General features: G+C 38.3%; 1 protein-coding gene and 1 pseudogene across 1 annotated transcript in view; one reads left to right on the forward strand and one right to left on the reverse strand.

Moving 5' to 3' along the window:
* The first annotated feature begins 6,494 nt into the window (after nucleotides 1-6,494).
* The window catches only part of RFC1 (replication factor C subunit 1), a 62,475-nt gene continuing 48,320 nt past the window's right edge, over nucleotides 6,495-20,649 (forward strand). Inside the window, exon 1 of the mRNA XM_024573638.3 lies at nucleotides 6,495-6,614. Coding sequence (XP_024429406.2) covers nucleotides 6,612-6,614 — 3 coding nt within the window. The 5' untranslated portion in view covers nucleotides 6,495-6,611. The remainder of the gene's footprint in view (nucleotides 6,615-20,649) is intronic.
* On the reverse strand, nucleotides 10,054-20,621 carry LOC112316651 (large ribosomal subunit protein eL27-like; annotated as a pseudogene).

A 20,649-nucleotide genomic window follows, 5' to 3' on the forward strand; every position in this document is an offset into this window, starting at 1 on the left:
ATATTAACCTTGATATATCTATTAGATAGCCAAATGGAGACGTGAAGTTGGAAAATTTATATAGAAGTCTGTATTCAGCTAGAATACAAGGCTATGAGATTGGGTAAGATCACTAGGCAACGAGTATAGAAATGAGACCCAGGGCAACCAGGCAGCAAGAGGACAGGAAAATCATAGTCTGAGGATTTGCCCATTGAAGAAGGAAGAAAACCAGGAGACTACAGAACCCTTGAAACCAGGTGAAGAAAGTATTTCATCAGGAAAACTCCTCATGGAGAGAGATTTTATTGAAATCATAGAGATCTAACTTTCAGGTTATTAATAATTTATTAATTGTACCATCTTAAAATTTCATTAAGCTTCACAGCCATCTTATACCTTATTTAGACAGATACAAATTTTCTGATTTCTTTGCTCATGACTATTTCTTTCATCCCAAATCTAATAGACATTTTAGACTAAAAATGTCCAGAAACAGATTCTTGCTTCCTACTCCCAATCCTGCTGGATTTCATTTGTCTTAAAGCAAGTTTAGTTCCCTCTGCAGCAGGTATCAGTTTATATACAAATGTTAAAAAGTATTGTTTATATCCCTTATGTGGCAATAAAGCATACTTTATATGATAAGATTTTTGCTGTATGTTTTATGGAAAATGTGAATTTACTGGAGTTCCTTTTTCATGTGACTTCTATTCTGACTTGTGTTCATTTACAAGATTTTTTTTACCTCCAATATAACTACTCTGTATAAACAGTGATTATATTAATTTTTATTTAAACTGTATATTGAGAAATATGACCTGTGAAATTTTCATGGAAGTTCAATTTTTTTTAAATAGCAAACATTGTTAAAATATAAATGAGGATTCTGGGCATATCTTATCATAGAATCTCAAATTCTAAAGGGTCTTAAAGGTCTTTTATTTCCAGGTTTTCTTACTACAGCAGTAGTTCTCAAATAACTGATGATGGTTTTCTTTATTCACCATGCCTCACGTTATTTCTCTGAAACAGCAACTACAAAATTTACGGAATTACTTTGATTGGTAGGACTTGGGGAATGAAAGATTATCCTAATCATAAAACCTATCACCACAAAATGATGTTGGTATTCCTGTCGCTCTGTTTATACACACCCTTAGAACTTGCCACTGAATATTTTAGGAGATCGGCCCACCATTTGAGATACATTATATAAATTAAATGTATGTGTCAACAGTAAAGTTACATGTGTTATTTTTATAAGTTTACTATTTTAAATGTAAATGTTTTTTCTAACCTAAGTGAAGATACTGATTTACTTGAGAGAAACTTTCTATCATTTATAGGATATAAAAATCATCAGGCAAGTTTAGATAAATTTAGATTACTCAAGCATAATCATATTAAGAAGGTTAACTGGATATCATCCAAGAATTAAGATAAATGACATAGTTAGTCCCTAATTCCCTAAATTGGAATATGTGCACTTTAATGATAACAGATTATGACTTAATGATTATGGTCATAAATGGATTAAAAGGTCGACATCATGGGTCTGGATCTGTAGTCATCACAAACACAGAAGAGGACAAGCTGCCTAGTGGACTGTTTTCTATAAGGAAAATGTCCCAATAAACCCGACAAACAGAGCATGCTAATGTTTATCCAGAGGGCAGAAAGTCACATTTGTTGTTGCACAGTGAAAATTCGATTGATTCCTGACCTATAAAAGTCTATGTGGAAGACAATGCAATAACTGTGCTCCTGAGGAGTTCAAAGTGAATCTGAGTGAAGAGTTATTCTTATAACGCCGATAAGTTACATAACTTAGATAACCAAGGCAGAGGCATTAACACTGAGAATTTATATTGACCTTTGCAGTTGTTTTTTCACTTACACACAGTAATTAAGCTAGATTATAAAGGACGACCAAATACAAATTATGCACTTTTTAATGGGTACACAGCTTTCTGTCAATTCAGGAGGGCAATGATTGAACTCCGTATGTGTTACGGAAAGAGAGCCCATTATTATAAGCAAAATCCCAACTATTCATACCTTTAGAAACATCCTAGTAAAGATGTTAATGTCAACAATCTAACTGTGGGACTACAGAGTTCTTCATGGAATGTAAACAATTCTCCCATCAGTGATCTTTCCCTAAGAGGGGAGGGAAAGAGATCCCTGACTTCCACAAAATTGGCTTCCTGGAGATGCATTATTGCAGTCTGTCAAGGAGGATGAAGATGTGAAAGTAGTGACAACATATTATCATTTTATTCTCATCAAAGAAGGGCCTATAGAAATGGAAGGTCTTTTACCTGGAAGAAATTCAAGCTAGACTCTATTATAGAATAGTGACAAGTAAGGGTTAAAATCCAGATGCAGTTGTTATGTAGAAACAAACTTACTAAGAGACTTATTTACGAATTTTATGCACCAGTCATCTAAGTGGCTTTCTTGCTTTTCTTTGAGTATATTTAACTTACACCATATGAGGGTCTTTATACTTGCTGTCCCTTTCTCAACTTTCAGGTCTCAGTTCAATGTCCCCTTCTCAGGGTTTTTTTGTTTTATCACTTATTTACATTTCTTCCACATTCTTCTCCCCAGTTATCCTCTATCTCATTATGCTGCTTTATTTTCTTTACAGCATTTAACCTTATCTGAAAGTACAGAATTTATTTTTGTCCATTTAATTTTTCTTTTTCCCTCAAAAGTATAAACTTCAAGGAGGCTGGGGCTGCCTGTCTTATTTGCTGTGGGTTCCCAGCACGCACACAAAACAGTGCTAACACACCACGGATGCTCAATAAATATTTGTTGAATGGTCCATCAATAAAAATCACCACTGTAAAGAAAATAAGCATCAATATTCTATTCATGCTTATTTTTGAGTCCTTTAAAATATTTCTATTCTGGTTATCTATTACTTCACACCAACTACACCAAACTTAGTACCTTAAAAGAGCAGTCATTTCATTATGCTCAGAGTATTTAGGCAGGCCGTGGCTAGGTGATTTTCGTGTTTCACGCAGTGTTGGCTGGGGTCACTTAGTGGGATTCCACCGGCATCTGGTGAGATGGGTCTAAGTTGGCTTCACTTTGAGTTCTGGTACCGGGATGGCTATAAACCTGGGCTCAGCTGGCCCCTTGGGAGTTGCTATCTTCTTAAAATACTATGCATGGAGCTGGCATAGTATTGTACCTACCATTTTTTGGGTCAAATTAGTTACAGACCAGCCTGAGTTCAGGTGAGGAGTATCAAAGCATATGCAGTCATTTTTAATATTTCTGAGATCAAAATACTTTTAATACAACATGCAAGGAATTTTGTTAGCTAATGGTTTACATTGCCAATAAATGATTTCTCTGTGCCAATATTTCCAAGCAAATATTCCTAAAGTAAACAATCCAGCCCTGACTGGTGTGGCTCAGTTGGCTAGGCAGTGTCCTGCAAACCGGAAGGTTGCTGGTTCGATTCCTGGTCAGGGCACATAACTGGGTTTTGGGCCTGGTCCTCATGGGGATGTGTGCAGAAAGCAACAGGTTGATATTTCTCTCCCACATCAATGTATCTCTCCTTTTCTTTCTCCCTCCCTTCTCTCTAAAATCAAAAATAAAAATAAAATTTAAAAAATTGTTAAAAAAGAAGAAAGAAAACAATCCAACATATTAAATTCAGTATCTTTTTGGAAGAGACAGGTTTCTGATCGAAGTTTCACCTAAATTCAAGGAAATCTTCAAAATGCTAATAAAAAATATAAAAGTGAAAAGTGATATAATGTAAAAGATATATAAAACTTCTTATACTGTGCTGTATACCTGAAATTAATACAAAAGAATATTGAATGTACACTATAATTAAAAATAAAGCCTTTTAATATACAGTGTATTTGCTTATTTAAACACAATAAACATCGTAAATTGGTTCAGGTCCTCTGAAATTATAGGCAAAGATTCATATACGGATTCCAGGTAAAGAAACCAGCAAATACAAAGTAGATGAATATTATTTTTGGGATTATAGTAGTGAAAAAGGCATATTAAATTATAGTTTTTATGTAATGTGGATAAATCTTTCTTATTAAATATTATAAGAAATATTTGATTGTATGATGGGCAGAATTAATATAAGTAGTGAAATTACTAATGAGGGGCAAATAGGTTTGTTATTTTTATTTGGAGTCCCACCAGTATTTCAGCTGCTAACACAAATGGAGAATTTCTACCCTATAAAAGTTTGAGAAAACCATACTATTATACATGAAGGCATAAATTGTCAGTTTTTTCATACTTTTTTGTAAATAACAATTTTTACTTTCTATTATTAGATTTACAATCTGATGCTTTTATTAAACTGTATTTAGAGCACACAGTTCCCGAAATGATTTTGTGTTTGTTTGGTGGATAGGAGCAGGAGGGATGGAAAATATATTATGAGGGTATTTTCTTGTATAAACAACGGTGTAATGTGGTTGTAGCAATGTGTCTGATTTCCTTGCTGTGTTATAATTAGTATGTAGAGGGAATACAGGGCAGTGATAACAATGTTAGTTCCGTCAGGGGGAGAATTATTTGTAGGCCACGAGCTAAAATTATACTTTAGAAATGAACTTGTTCACAATTTGAGTTTTTGTATAGGTGGCTTTAAATTCATCCTAGTTGAAATTCGCTGAGCTTCTTGAATGTTAATATTCATGTCTTTCATCAAATTTGGGGGGTTTCCAGCCATGATGTTCAAATATTGTCTGCCAACCACTCTGGCCTGGGCAGGGTATAGCCCTCTCTCTTGGGGAAGGTGTTGTGAGGGGCTCTCATTGTGCCCTTCCTTGCTTGCTGGCTCCCCTTTTATTTCAAGAACGGGAAGTGCAACTTCCTTTCAACCAGGCACATTTACATAATTGGTGTGAGGATATTTCCATATATGGATTCATATTGGGATTCACATGTGGATTCATGTATGGATTCGTATCAGCAAAGATTTAGGTGATGTGTCTGCTATATACATTTTTCTGAGGGAGTAAGTTCATAATTTTTATTAATCTCTCAAAAGAGGATGTAATGACCCCCCTCCTCCCCAATTAAGTATTTCCAAGGAAAATTGGGAAGTAGTTAAATTCATTTTTGGAATTATCTCCCTTGATAATGCCTAGCCTTGCATAATTAATAATGATAGTAACAGCTGATTTAAAAATTATTACCTGCTTATGTGCCAGGAACAGTTCCATAAGAAGCCCATAAAGTAGTACTACTACCCATATTACAGATGAGCAAACTTAGGCACAGTGAATTGCCCATGGTCATCCAACTCCCAAGTGGTGGGGCTGGGAACCCTAGCATATTGGCTTCAAAGGGACCCACACAATGAGGCCTGTTCAGGAGTAATAGTTTGCTCCTTTGTAAATGGGGGGAAATAATAGTAGCCAGAGTCATTGTGGGGATTAAATGAGCCTAACTAGGATAGTCCATACTCGTAAACCTAACACAGATTACAGCGGGCGCTTCATAAATACCAGCTCTGCATTCTTAGTCGTTGTTGTGTTCCAGAGGCTCTGCTATCCTTCACTGTGCAGATATTGGTGTGATAAAGTGCACGGCCTAACAGAGGTGGCTGGTTAAGGATTTGAAAGTCTCGTGCTGAAACTGGAGATACTGCTCTTCCCACTAAACTCCTCAGGGTCTCATGCTTTCTCTTAAAATTCTATGCAGATATCACACTCTGTTCCACAATCCCGTTGCTTATCTAGTAATATAAAATTCGTTCATTCCGAAAGATTTTGGAATCATTGTTTTTCTAGGAAGATCACTTTGTGGATGGTTGGCTTCATACATGCCACTGCTCTTTGAGGGACGTGGCAGCGCAGGTTTGGGAACGGGAAGGCCTAGATTCCTAGTTTAGTCTGGTTTAGTTTTGGAATAAGGCCGGACTCCTTAGGTTGTTTGGGCCTCATATTTTTCATTTATAAAATGGAATGGGTGGTTATAAAATGGAGGTGATTTTACCAGGCTCTTATTTTTTGCTCTGTAACTATACACCTGAAGATGGTCCTTTAAACTGTGGATCTCCATTTTCAAACTGTGGATCTCCATTTAAAAAACCAATTGGTGGGACAAACACTTAAAACAAAATCAGAGTAATTACAGCCTGGTGAAACCCGTGTTTCAGAACAGATATTTAAATATATGTATGAAACGTTAATCTAAAATGTATTTCTTACTGTGGGTAGACATATTTGAAAGCTAACGTGGGTCGTGCACCGCCACCACCCCGGACAGGAAGCCGGGAGGAATTTGGAGAGCCCGCCTTTCCGACAAAACCAATCTTGGAAACTCTAACCCCGCCAAAACCCGAAGGGGCAGCTCCGAGCGCGGGCCACCATCCCGTTGCTCCTCGCGATGGCTGCGGCCAGCCCGCGTTCGGCGCGGCCCTGGCGTCCACGTCGCACTTCCCGCCTCGGGCCCGGCCGGAGGGAAGCTGCGCGCCTCTGACGTCATCACCCAGCGCCCCTGTCTCCTCCTCGTTTCACTTCGACGGTGAAGTTGTTGGCGCGAGTGGATCCCCATCCCCGGTAACGGATTCCCCAGCCCGCCGGCCTGCGCGCCCGCGCTTTAACCCTTGGGCTGCGATGGTGAGCCCCAGGGGGAGACTGAGCGGCTCCGGGGCTTGGGAAGAGTTTGCAGGCTGGGTGTGGACGGGGCACTCTAGGGATGGGGGTGTGGGAGGACGGCGGTGCGTGGCTCCAGAGGGGAGCGAGGCACAGAGCGTGCATTGGCTCAGACCTTTCCTTGGACCGCGAGCTCCAGCTCTCGGCCGCAGCCAGCGCGCAGGGTTTTTGGTGCTGCGCGGCAGTTTGACACTTTTCCACTCTGGGAAGAAGGGAGGAAGGAAGAGAGACTTGAAGGTGATTTTGGGGGCAGCGGTAAAGTACCTGTTTAGCATTGCCCCAAACCTCAGTTTACGTCCTACCTGAACACTTTGAGTCCCGTTAATGCTTTAGGTCAAAAGGGGAGAGAGCGTAACAAACTTTCCTTTCTTATGAATAAGTTATTTCAGGCCTTCAACTTTTGTCATCAACAGCTTCACGAGCTCATCACATAGGCGTTTTGAGACCAAGGGTATGGGGAGGATGTTTTGTTTTGCTGAGTTCACAGAAGTCAAAGGGTTAATAGGGTTTACCAGGGACGAGGGTGGGCGGGGATGGTGGGGACCACACCGCTAGTAAAACAGATGTAATACATTTGACAGCTACCATCGCTTATCACCCGATGTTAAAAATCTTTTAAAAAAACACCCAGAAACCTCTGCATAATTGTGCATAAAGCATTTAAATTAAGAGTGAAATAATTATGCAATCGTCAAAACAGACATTCACGCTGATAGGGCAATAGATACAGGTCTGTGTTCGAACTATTTTAATTTAAAGGGCAACTTATGTTTCATTAAGGCAGAGTCTACTTAATAATTAGACATAATTTTTTTCGATCATTCTTTAGTTTGTCACAATGCCAGCATTCTGGGGGGGGGGGGATTTTTTTTAATGCCAAAATGGGAAACCTTGCAGCCCTTTTGTTTATATTCAAAGAAGGATAAAATAGTGATTATAGCTCCCTTTCAAGTGTCGTCTTCAGGTATGTGAGCTGCTTTTTTCATGTACTTTTTCTCATTTAAACCTCACAGCAGTCTAGTTTTACAGATGGTAAAGGAGGCTTTCAGATTTTCAACAATTGGTCATACAACTAATAGTTGAATTAGAACTTAGGGTTTTCTGCCCACTAGTTTATACCGCCTCCCTAAAATGGACGTAATTACATTGTGAACGTTAGGCACTATGGAATTGTGGAAAGGGGCCGAGATCTGGAGTCTTGAAGGTGAGAATGAGGAGGTGTTTTAGTCTTGCTCTGCCATTTAATAGTTTTGTGGTTGGTGCAGTGGCTTAGCTTTACATCTCCATTTACACCTCCATTACACCTTTAAGCCTCCATTTTCTTACCTGTAAAAGTGGGGGAAATACAGCTGCCTTAAATGATTGTCTCGGGGATTAAACAAGATAATATGTATAAAGCTTCCATTTTGGTGCCTGGCATGTGGTAGGCATACAACTGCATGCTAGTAATGATCTGATCTTCTCAGGAAGGACTCTATGGATGGAACATTACCTAGAGTTTAAGGCACTTCATAGAAGCCTCTGCTGTGGGCAGATACGGTAAACAGCATCTTGTATAGTCAGCTTTTATTCGATCATTTTCACCTGTTCATCAAGATACTTTAAATGGTGGTTATTTTTTTTCCCTCTTAGGATTCCTTTTCATAGTGCAGATGAAAAATAAAGCCCTTCTAAGAAAAAGACTCAAATCGGTTAGTTTTGCTCTTCGTTAATGGGAAACAGCAGTTCATGTTCAATGAAGTAGAGATTTGGATTATATTGGTATTTAATTTAGTCTTTCTGGCTCTAGTACAAAAGTTAGCAAAACTTTAGGATAAAATTTTGTTCCAACAAATGTTTATTGACCATTTGCATACACGTTACAGTGCAGCAGTCCTTCACTTCTGTTTGGGTCGTACTCCCCTTTGATAATGTGGATGGCGTGCAGATTTTCTGCCCACAGAAATGTATATGGGCACATATACCATTTTAGGGGATTTACGTATTTTCTGAGGCCTTTTTATATACACAAGTTTAATATCTCTTTCCCTAGGAGCTTCATTTTTTTCTTAAATATTTTTCAATTAGAAGTTATGAATAAAAGAATAAAATACTATATCCACAAAATGGAATACTACGCAGCCGTTAAAAACAAAAAAGAATGGGCCGGGGCTGGGTGGTTCAGTTGGTTGGAATGTCATCCTGTACACCGAAAGGTTGTGGGTTCAATTCCTGGTCAGGGCACATACCTAGGTTGTGGGTTCCCTCCCCAGTTGGAGTGAGTGCGGGAGGCATCCATTTGGTGTTTCTCTCTCTCCCGCTCTCTAAAATGACCACAGAAACACCAAAACAAAAAAACAGAAGTATATCCTCAGGTAAGGACTAAAAAATATATATATATATATATATATATGAAAACTTTATACCCTGATATGAAACAATTGCCAAGCTAATTAGGTGAAAAAAGTAAGGTGCCAGAAATATGTGATGTATGATACTGGTTTATACAGTAGAAGAGAGAAAATAGTATTTACATATTTGCGTGAAGATACATAAAATCTCTCAGGAAGAAGACACAAGTGATTGATAGCATTTGTTGCCTGTGCAGATGGGAAGTAGCATACATGTCTGAGAGGCAGGGCGGGAGGGAGGCTTTACTCTTGAATTTTGAACCATGTGACTATAATGTTTATTAAAGGAAATGAAATAAAATCGAAAATAAAAAGAGTACAGGCTTAGCTTGTCTTTTTGTACTTTGCTTAATTGTGCTTCACAGATGTTTTTTTTACAAATTGAAGGCAAGACCCTCTACCAGCAAAAAGATTACGATTCATTTAATCGTGATACTTTTCTGTGGTGGTCTGAAACGGAACCCACAATAGATAAGTAGCCATGTAAACAATTTGGATTGCTATGAGGATTAGTCAACTGGTCAAAATGCAAATAAAACCTGAGAGAGGCTGTTTTTAAGGAGTCAGTATATATTAATCATTGACTGGTATAATTATCGAAAATATAAGAATAAGGTTTAATTGAACACACAAGAGACTTACGTGATAGTCTTTTTGAAGAGCTGCCAAGTCTGTCAGAATACATTGTAATTTGAGCTGTTTCATTGCCCCACTCTAGGGGACACCTTTCACATCTTAGATTATGAATGCTGCCCCCGGAGCAGGGCTGTGACTCTAATGTCATGTAGCTTTTGTCATGTATACTGTCCTTGGCGTGTAAGATCCCTGCCTACTTCTCCGATTTCTGTCTTTTGAGTTTATTAAGCTGGTTTTTGTTCCTTCTGTCTCCTCTCCTTGGGATAGTCTTCCTTCAGATCCCTGCATGTCTCTGCCTTTTTCATTCAAGTTTCTTTTTAATTTTTTTATTATTATTTTTTATTTTTTGGATTCTTAATGACTGAAACAAAAAAGATCTAAAAACGCAGCTTCTGGAAGAGCTGTTTGTTCTTGCCAGTCTTGCCCCTTCTTCGAACTTGACCTTGGCCTCCTGTTGGGCCTTGTGTTTCAGAGCACGTTCTCTGAAGATGTCCTTGTTGATGACAGTTTTGTCCAAAGGGATGTCCAAGGGCATGAGGTGATTGTAGTTATAAACTTTCACAGCAGACTTGATCTTAGACCTCCTGGCGATTTTCTTGCCCATGGCAGCTGTCACTTTGTGGGGATAGCGGTCAATGCCAGCCACCACAGCGTGGCTGTAGGGGCAGTCTGACTTGCCATCATCAATGTTCTTCATGATGACCGCTGTGAGTCTGGAGCAGCGTCCAGCCAGGACCAGCCCCACCTTCCCGGGTTTCGTAAACTTGCCTGTTTTGACAGCAGCCACTCCAAGTTTCAATCATCACTGACCTGGAGCTTTTGGTGTCACAGCTAAGAAACCATTGCCTAATCCAAGCTCATGAATATTTATGCTTGTGCTTCCTTCTAAGAGTTTTATATAGTTTTGGCTCTTATCTTTAGTGTTTTGGTTCATTTTGAGTTAATTTTTGTAGGTGGTGTGAAGTAGGGTCCAGGTTTATTCTCTCGCATGTCCACTTGCCCCAGCACCATTTGCAGACTACGGTTTTCCCATTGAATTATTTTGGCACCTTTCTTAAAAAATCAGTTGGCCATTAAGTGTGAGGTTTTTATTTCTGGAGTTTCAGTTCTGTTCCATTGATCCGTATGTCTGTGCTAACTGGGAAATGTGAATCTTCAACTTTATTATTTTTTTCAAGATTGTTTTGCCTATTTTGGGTCCTTTGAATTTCCATAGAATCAGCAAAGAATCTGGCTGGGATTTTAATAGTAGTTGTTTTGAATCTGTAGGTCAGTTTGGGCAGTAATGCCATCATAACAATGTTAAGTCTTCTCCGTGAACTTGGGGTATCATTCTATATTTAGATCTTTAATTTCTTTAAACACCGTTCTATAGTTTTTAGAGTTTGTGTTTTACACTTCTTTCGTTAAGTTTATTCCTATATACTGTTCTTTTTGATGATACTGTTTGTATATGGGGTTTTCGTAATTTCACTTTTGAATTCATTGAATTGAAGAATCTAGAAATACAATTGATTTTTGTATATTGATCTTTAAAGTGGATTTCTTAGGACTTTTTATATATAAGGTTATTTCATCTGCAAATGCAGATAATTTTACTTCTTCCTGTTCAACCTAAGTGCTTTTTATTTCATATTTACTTATTTATCGCCTAATTGCTTTCACTGCAACTTCTGCAATGTCGGATAAAAGTCACAGAAGGCTAGAGCAGGTCTGTCTTATTTCTGATGTTATGGGAAAGCAGTTTGATAGCTTGCTTTTTGCTTTCAAAGTACAAGGCCTTAATATAATTTAAAATACTTCAAAGTTATTTCATAGTTTTTCTCTGCTTTGCTACTATCAGTTATAGCTTTGTATGTTTTAGTCAGATTTATAATTTTGCATTTTGGTGGTTTTCAAGATAAAAAAATTTTACATTGGGATAGATTTTATGAAGTGTGTTGTTGATAGTTTCTGCTTATAGATTTGGTGTACTGTATAAAAATAATCAAACATTCATAATTCTTTGTTGCTCTCAAAATCGAGAAGTAAAGCTGAAATGTATTTTGGCAACTAATCCGCAGAATACTGCAGTACTTATTGTTCATAAAGTTCTGTATTCTTTGAAGGTAAACTAAGACAGTGACGTAAGTTGCTTTCTTTGCATTTTGATAGGCAAGTATTGATGTAACTTATTTGTTGATTGAGGACATCAGCACTGGGGAAAAGTAATTAGAGCTGTTTGGGTATATGTCAAAGTAAATATATATCAACGTTTGTACTTGTATTGGGTTGGCCAAAAAGTTTGTTCAGTTTTTTTCTGTAAAATAAAAGACACATTTTTCATTTTCACCAATAACTTTATTGATTTGGATATTTTGAATATGTCGGCTATCTCCCATGTAGTATAATGTTGATTCTCAATTAATGTCTCAATTTGATCGCTGTCAACTTCAACTGATCTACTCAACCATGGAGTATTGTTCAGTGAGAAATCTCCGGCACGAAACTTCGCAAGCCACTTTTGACATGTTTGCTCGGTCACAGCACCTTCTCCATACACTGCACAAATCTTTTTTTTATGTTTCAGTTGCATTTTTACCTTTCTTGAAATAATAAAATCATAATATACTGAAAATGTTGCTTATTCCATCTTCAGTATTAAAATGGCTACACAAAAATTCACCAATTTCGTTGTCTTTTTTAACATACACTGATATGACAGCTGTCAACAATACAATCTAAGAAAATTGTTTTGAATGAAGTTAAAGACAGCTAAGCGCTATTAGAGTCACCTTGGCCAACCCAGTATTATGATAGCTTACCTTTGTGTGGGTTTAGGAATACTTATTCCAAAAAATGTTGTCTCTCTTTTTTAAAAGATTTTATTTATTTATTTTTAGACAGAGGGGAAGGAAGAGAGAAAGAGAGGGAGGAAAATATCAATGTGTGGTTTCCCCTCACGCACCCCCCACAGGGGACTGGCCTGCAACCCAGGCATGTGTCCTGACTGGGAATCTAACCGACGACCCTTTGGTTTGCAGGCCAGCGCTCAACCCACTGAGCCACACCAGCCAGGGCTTATCTCTTAATACTGAGATTTATAACCAATCAAGTTGGAGACATCTTGGTATAGCTAATAGACGTAACAAAAATTTTTTTGAGTACTTGGTGAAGCCTGGTACTTTGGGCATATATATTTTAAGTCACGTCTGCTTTTCTGTGACAGTGTTGTAGAATTAATTGTTAGTTACATCTTAGGGTAGGAAAATGCAAGAAGTCTTTTGCTCACATTTAGGAGCGTCTTAAGTTTCAAAACTTTTTCTAGAGAATGTCTTGTTGGCATTCTTAATTTTCTCACCTGTGAATTGAAGTTACAAAACTTCATAGGGTTGTTTTGTGAATTAAATAAGTTAATATTTTTAAGGTACTTAAACTGTTGCCTAGCCCAGAGAAAGTCCTGTGTAAGGTTTTGCTAGATAAGTAAATAATGAATCTCTGAATCAGGGCAGAGGCAGTGGGAATAGAGGGAAGAGGACGGCAGTATGTGGCAGACAGGTTAGGTGGGACGATTAGGTGCAGGGTCAGAGTGAGGAGGAAACACAGTGCCCGTTGTCCTGTTTTGGGCGAATGGTTGTACTCTGTTGAGGTGGGAAATAAAAGGAGATCCATATCAGAGGAATATGAGCTTACGAGCTGGAGGGACCTTTGGGGCATTTGGACGGATGTTTTCTGGCAGACACTGGTGAATGTGGGGCTCAAAGGAGGAGCAGGGTGCAGAACAGTGTAAAAATGACCGGTACAGTTAGTGGAAAGACCACCTACTGTGTTTCCTTGGCACACATTCTGGCATATTTTAATAGGCAACCTGCTAGTGACAGCTTCCTACGCTAGCAATAAGCTCTGCAAAGACGGGGGCAACGAGGACAGGGAACTGTTGTATAGCGCCTGGCACGTGACACATTCTCAGTAATATTTGATGAATGAAAATGTAAAAATAAATTTTGTAATTCCAAAAAAGGAATCAACTGGAATTTAATACTGGTATGAAAACACCTTCCTAGCCCTCTCTGCATGACTTCATGTTGGAGCTATTGAACATTTAATGACCAAAAATAATGTTGCCTAGAGAAGAACAGTATAGTGTGTGTTAGGTTGTAGGTCTGATTTTGATGTGAGCTTAATTTCAATGTTCATTCAAGTGGTTTCAGTATGATTTTTTTAGACCAGCAGTCAGTTGTAAAATTTGACTTCTTGATGAATACAAACCACAGAGTACAGTAGCCCTGGCAAAAATGTCAAAATGTGGAAATAAGCCATTAGATAAGGCATAAACAGTTTCAGATGCTTCAGTTACCCCATTTATGTAGGCACGAAGAACTTATTTTAAACCTAAATTAGGTAAGTATTTTCTATTTTCTGTTTAATTTTGCCAGTGTTTCATATTTTTGGATCAGGTACCTGAAAACTTTCTGTGATACAGTGTTTGAGAGATTTGTTGAAGGCTCATGTGCTGTAAGTATTATGACGTTAGAGTGCTACCCCTCTCCTCGACACAACTAAGAGTGAAGTGGGTCTTTGATTATCTTGGGAGCAGCCTCTGAGGTACACTGGAAAGATTCTAGAGCAAGTGGGGGAGCAGTTTCTGTTCGCTGTGCTCCCCATAGTCTCCCAGCCCCCATTACTGTTGCCCTGCTGTGCTGTGTTTCGTCTGTTCTTTATTTCCTACGCTCTGCCTCGTTTTCTAAAGGCAGAAAGACCAAGAGCAGGAAGTAGCATGAAAGCTCCATGAGAACAGATATTTCTGGCTGTTTTGTTTATCCCAAGAATGAGGAATAGTTCTTGGCCTGTAGAAGGTTCTCACTAAGTATCTGTTGAATGAATACATGATGATTTAATAAGGAAATTGATGCAGGCCCTTAAAATTATTTCTAGGTAGAAACTGCTACTGTTCAAAGGTTTATTCAGACACTTGTTTCACTCGTTGGTATCTTCCTTATTGTATCGTTAATATTGGTTATATAGAGAGATATTTCTGATTTCTAAAATAAGTAACTTCTTTGGCTAAAAACAAATTTGAAGAAGAGGAAGTATTCTACTAAAAGTGAAAGTATTTTGGTTTTTGTAGCCACAGTATACTAATATGACAAGGGTCCATATTATAAGAATCAAGCATAGGTCAACTGTATAATGTACCTCAGAAATAATACACAGTTTTAGTTTAATACTCAATTAAAATTTCTTTAAAAAGTAGTTGGTAAAGTCATAGCAAAAAAATTAATCCCAATTAAAGAGTCTTAAGTAAACAATCTTTTAAAACAAATCTACAGTGAATTTTATTTTACATAATTAAGAACCTCCTGAGCCCAGGTGTGAAGGACAGGGACCCTAGGAATGCTGACAGGTGTTCAGTGACTATTAATTAAGCATTTCCGTGTTTGAGATGCTGGCCCTGTACCTGAGGTACAGCGGTAAGATAGACAAACCTGCTTTATGGAGCTTACAGCAATGCGTTCAGACGTAGGTTTCTATGACTGTCAAAAGTATTGTCTAATCATTTTAGGCTCAGGTTAGGTTCCTTGGTTCCTTTTTTTAAATTAAAATTTGTTTCAATTATAATTGGCACTCAATATTATATTAGTTTCAGGTGTACAGCATAGTGATTATTTATGTAACTTACGAAGTGATTCTCCCGATAAGTTCGGTGCCCACCTGAAACCATACATGGTTATTAGAGTACTGTTGACTGCATTCTCTGTGCTGTACTTTACATCCCTGTGACTACTGTGTAACTGCCAATCTGTGCTGCTTAATCCCTTCACCTTTTCACCCAGCTCCCCAGCCCCCCTTCCACTTGGCAAGCATCGGTTTGTTCTCTGTATCTGAGTTTGTTTTGTTTGTTCTTTTTTGTTCTTTAGATTCCACAATAAGTGAAATTATATTGTATTTGTCTTTCTCTGACTTAATTCATTTAGCATAATATCCTCTAGGTCCATCCATGTTGTAGCAATGGTAAAATTTCATTCCTTTTTTTACAGTCTATGGACATTTTTGTGGCTTCCATATCTTGGCTATTGTAAATATTGCTGCAATGAATGTAGGAATTCAGATATCTTTTCAAATTAGTGTTTCGGGTTTCTTCGGGGTAAACATCCAGAAGTGGGATTGCCGGTTCATACGGTAGTTCTGTTTTTTATTTTTTGAGGAACCTCCATTCTGTTTACCACGTGTTGGTTCTTTTGAGAAGCCTTCCCTGAGACCTTCTGTGTCAGGTGCTCTTGGGGCTCTCATAGCCTTGTGATTAGCCTTCAGGACTGTTTTGTATTTAATTCTTAATATACCAATTTGTCTCCCAGATAGCTACATGAGAGTTACTTCCCTTTCGTGTCTTAAGTCCCTGGCACGGTGCCTGTGTGTAAGCATACAAGAATCAAATGTATCAGGAATAGGAAAATTGGAAAGGCAGTGTTGCCGACTGGGGGAATGGCTACTTTTGTATAGATCCTTCAAGTTACAGGAAAACTGTGAAGAGGCAGTCATGGTAAGGTGGAAAACTATGAAAGGGATTTGGAGGAGGAGGACCAGGTTTCATTCTGCAGGTTTTTGGTTTGCCACCTCTAATCGCCAAAGGAATCCTATGAGGCAAGTGGCAACATGAGGAAATAAGGGGGCAGAGTAATTCATTAGTCGTAGTAAGTGGCAAAATCGAGAGAAGGCCTGTGTTTGTGTGACTTACAATTCCACTTAGTCATCTGTGAAGTGGAGATATATCATTATATTTGCCCTATTTACTTTATATGATCTTCAGAAGAGATAAATATGTACAATAGCTGTAAGTAAAATCATGAAAAACTTATTAGCTATCTTTGATAAAATTTGTTTTCACTTTTATGTGATCTTGGCCTACATATTTTGCATTCTTTGAACTGACCGGTTCATTTAATAAAAAGTTAATTATTACTCTCTGTTGGTTTCCCCAAATAAAAGTATCTTTATTTCTTTTACCATTTCTTTTAGAAATGGAATTATTGAGACAAAGGGTATGCACATGTAAAGTTTTGATAATACTGCTGGATTGTCCTGTGGAAAGCCTACCCCAATGTGTACCTTTATCAGCATTGTAGTGTGTGAGCGTCTGTGAGTTTGGGCATTATCAGTCTTCTAAAACTTAGAGAAAAATAATCGTTTTAATTTATCTGTTTATTCATGAAGTTGAGTGTCTTTTTTTGATATGTTTGTTGGATATTTGCATTTCTTTTATAATTTGCCTATTAGTAATAGCTCTTGTTTATTTTTCTACTGGGTTATCCTTTATTGATTTGTGGGAACTCTTACCTGTATGTTTGTAGACATTTTCAGATTAGTTGCTTGTATTTTAATGTTGTTTATGGCATCTTTTGTTTTATTTTTATGTAGTCAAATCAGTGTTTATGGATGGCTTCTAACCTTCGTGTTTTGCTTAGAAAACCTTTCCTTTGCCAAGATTAGAAAAGTAAAAAAAAAATCCTTTTTTCTGCACATATACTCAGTAAGTATGTTATTATGTGCAAGTAAGGTGACATTTAGATTCATTATTTGGGAATATGATTAGCCACTGGACTTGTTCTTTGACAGTTTTCGAGATCTTCGAAGACCTGGCATACTAAACAGATAATGTTAATTGAAGACTAAGGTGAAGTCACATGCTATAAAGCCAAATTGGTGACCTCTGCCTTTTAGATGTTTATACACGAGGCGCCACTCACATTAGAGGTAATACTAAAAACATATGCATAAAATGGCTTTAATTGTGATGAAAATTCTCTTCCAAAAGCTTAGACTTTTAGTGCATATTGAGTTAGTTCAGGAGGCTGTAACATAACTCTCCTGCTGCCATCGGATATAAGGCATGGGAAGCGTGGGACAGTAGGGTAGGATGAAGGGAAAGGAAGAGAAAGGGTATGTGAATAGAATTCCTTAGGAAGGAGGTGTAACGATGTGGAGGAGTAGCAGTGTGGTACAGACAAAAATCAGAGAGCTCGACAGTTACTCAACCTTACCATTTCATTTCCTGAATTATGTTTTGTTTTCTTTCTCTGGTTTTAAGCATCTGTGGTTCTAAAACCGGTTGAATAGCCCACTGTCTTTAATCTGACCATTAATCTTCAGTTGTGGTGTTTCCATGGTTCATGTGCTCCCTGTGCCCCGTGTGTGTGTGTCTGTGTCTGCATTTTAAAAAATTACCGCTGAGACGAAGAGCCGCTCGGTAATTTCAAAAGCGAAACTCTAATATGAAATTCTCATTTCCTCCAGAAGCAATAAAGTAAGTAGTTGTCAGCCTCAAGCTCAATTCTTTGCAAGTTATGTGGAAGACTGTGGCTTTCTTTATCACCCATCTCTTCTTTAGCACCCGACACAAATGTCCCAGTTTCATAGCTGAGGTATCTGTTCTGTGAACAGTACTTTTTAGACTTAAATTATATTAGAATGCCTTTGTGACTTTTCAGTATTGGAAAATTTATATAAGAGGGTATAAAACCAGGGAAATCTTCAATCATTTTTGGCAGAAGTTAACAGGTTTGTGTACCTTGTTTGTCTGCTTTGTTTTATTAGCCACAAAGCTGCTAATAAGCAGCTTTGTTTGTGTATGTGTGTAAAACATTTGTTTGGGGTTTGACATCTTAAGAGTGGGCCAACTATTGCCAGATCTAGGAAATAATTGCTTATTTACTATCTTATACTTCACAAAATACTTTTATAGAGAGAGAGATAGAGATAAGTTGGAACATGTAAAAAGGGTTGAAAACTCAAAATTATAATCATCCAGGATAATAAGAGGGAAAAAGGTACAACTGGTTCTTGAACCCAGTTCTTTGGAATTCAGAGCCTAAATTCTCATTTTGTGTTCCCTATACCCTTGACTGTGAGCAGAGATCATTGTAAATGGAGATGTGTCAATGATGTGAAGGGATAATAGTTTACAAAGGAAGGGAAGCGAAGCTTTCTACTGAACCAGAATTGTGATTGATGCATAATTAATTCTCATACAGTTGGCGTTATTAGCTCCACTTTGCTGATGAGAAAACACACTGGTAAAGTACTTGCTCAAACTTGCACAGATAGAAGGCACTAGAGCAGAGATTGGAACCAAGGCTTTTAAAATTTTTTAAATATTTTTATTTTTTAATTGAATTGATTGGGATGACATTGGTTAATAAGTTTATATAGGTTTCAAGGGTACAGTTCTGTGGTACATGATCCATATATTGTACTGTGTGCCCACCACCCAATGTCAAATCATCTGTCACTGTATAGTTGGCCCCCTTTACCCTTTACCTACCTCTCACCCCCCACTTCCCTCTGGCAGCCACCATACTGTTGTCTGTGTCTATGAGTTTCAGTTTTATGTCTCATGTGAGTGAAATCATATGGTTCTTGGCTTGTTCTCTGTGACTTACTTCACTTAGCATAGTATTCCTCACAGTTCATCCAGGGCGTTGCAAATGGCAGTATTTCATCTTTTCTCGGCTGAGTAGTTAGTATTCCGCAGTGTATATGTAATGCATTTTCTTTGTCCAGTCATCTGTTGAAGGACACTTTGGTTGTTTCCGTGTCTTGGCCACCGTGAATAGTGCTGCAATGAATAGATATTGCACAAGGGTGCATGTATCAGCCCTGGCTGGTGTGGCTCAGTGGATTGAGCACCGGCCTGCTAGCCAAAGTGTCGCCAGTTTGATTCTCAGTCAGGGCACATGCCTGGGTTATGGATCAGATTCCCAGTAGGGGGTGTGCAAGAGGCAACCACACACTGATGTTTCTCTCTCTCTCTCTTTCTCCCTCTCTACTCCTCTTGAAAAAAGTATATAAGGGTGCATGTATCTTTGCAAGTAAATGTTTTCAAGTGTTTTGGGTAGGTACCCAGAGAGGGACTGCTGGGTCATATCATAACCCTATTCTTAATGTTTTGAGGACCCGCCATTTCCATAGTGGCTGTGTCAGTTTACATTCCCACCAGCCATGAAGGAGAGTCCCTTTCTCTCCACTGCCTCTCCAACACTTGTTCCTGCTTGTCCTGTTGTCCACAGCCATTCTGACAGGTGTGAGGGGGCATCTCACTGTGGGCTTGATCTGCATTTCCCTCATAGCTAGTGAAGTTGAGCATCTTTTCATGTATCTGTTGGCCATTTGTATGTCGTCTTGGGAGAAGTGTCTGTTCAGGTCCTCTGCCCATTTTTGATTCAAAGGTTCTATTCCCTTTTCTCTACAGCAGTTTCTTCAAAGCTAAAATCTAAAAGGGTAGGGAGGAGTATGTAGGGAAAAGATAAGAAAAGTAAGTGATTTTTAATTGTAAGTTACATTGTAAATGTTTCAGTATGATTAATTTGAATTCTACAGTTTAACACTGGGGGTAGAGTCATTAAAGAGAATATCCTAGTAAGGATCACATTTTTTTCATCAGAATTTGGAATGCCATATAAAGGAAAATAATGTCAAGATTCCTAGTTGTTAAAGTCTTAAATAATCAGGGTTGTAACAGTTATTCTCCTGTCAAACTGGAGTACACATCCCAGAGGCAGGGATTATACCCTTCAAGTCTTCGCCTTCTCCACTGCTTTGCCTGAGGTGGCGGGATGGGTGTGCACGCGTGCTCAGTCGGTACCTGTTACTTGCCCTTCAGGAATTGTGCAGTTGTTAACAAAAATTTCACTCGCTTATTTTTGACCAGATTCTTAGAATTAATATTGCTTTTCATTAGGCAAGTCATTTTTAACTCAGGTAATTTTACCAGCTAACTTTTGCATGTAAATGCAGCGCTGCTGCACACACGGAACTGTGTCATGACTTTTGCGTGTAAATGCAGCACTGCCGCGCACACGGAACTGTGTCATGACTTTTGCGTGTAAATGCAGCACTGCCACGCACACGGAACTGTGTCATGACTTTTGCATGTAAATGCAGCACTGCCGCGCACACGGAACTGTGTCATGATGGCGAAATCTCTCAGGGTAAGCCAG

This window comes from Desmodus rotundus, chromosome 4 (genome assembly GCF_022682495.2).
Source record: "Desmodus rotundus isolate HL8 chromosome 4, HLdesRot8A.1, whole genome shotgun sequence".
NCBI classification, from domain to species: Eukaryota; Metazoa; Chordata; class Mammalia; order Chiroptera; family Phyllostomidae; genus Desmodus; species Desmodus rotundus.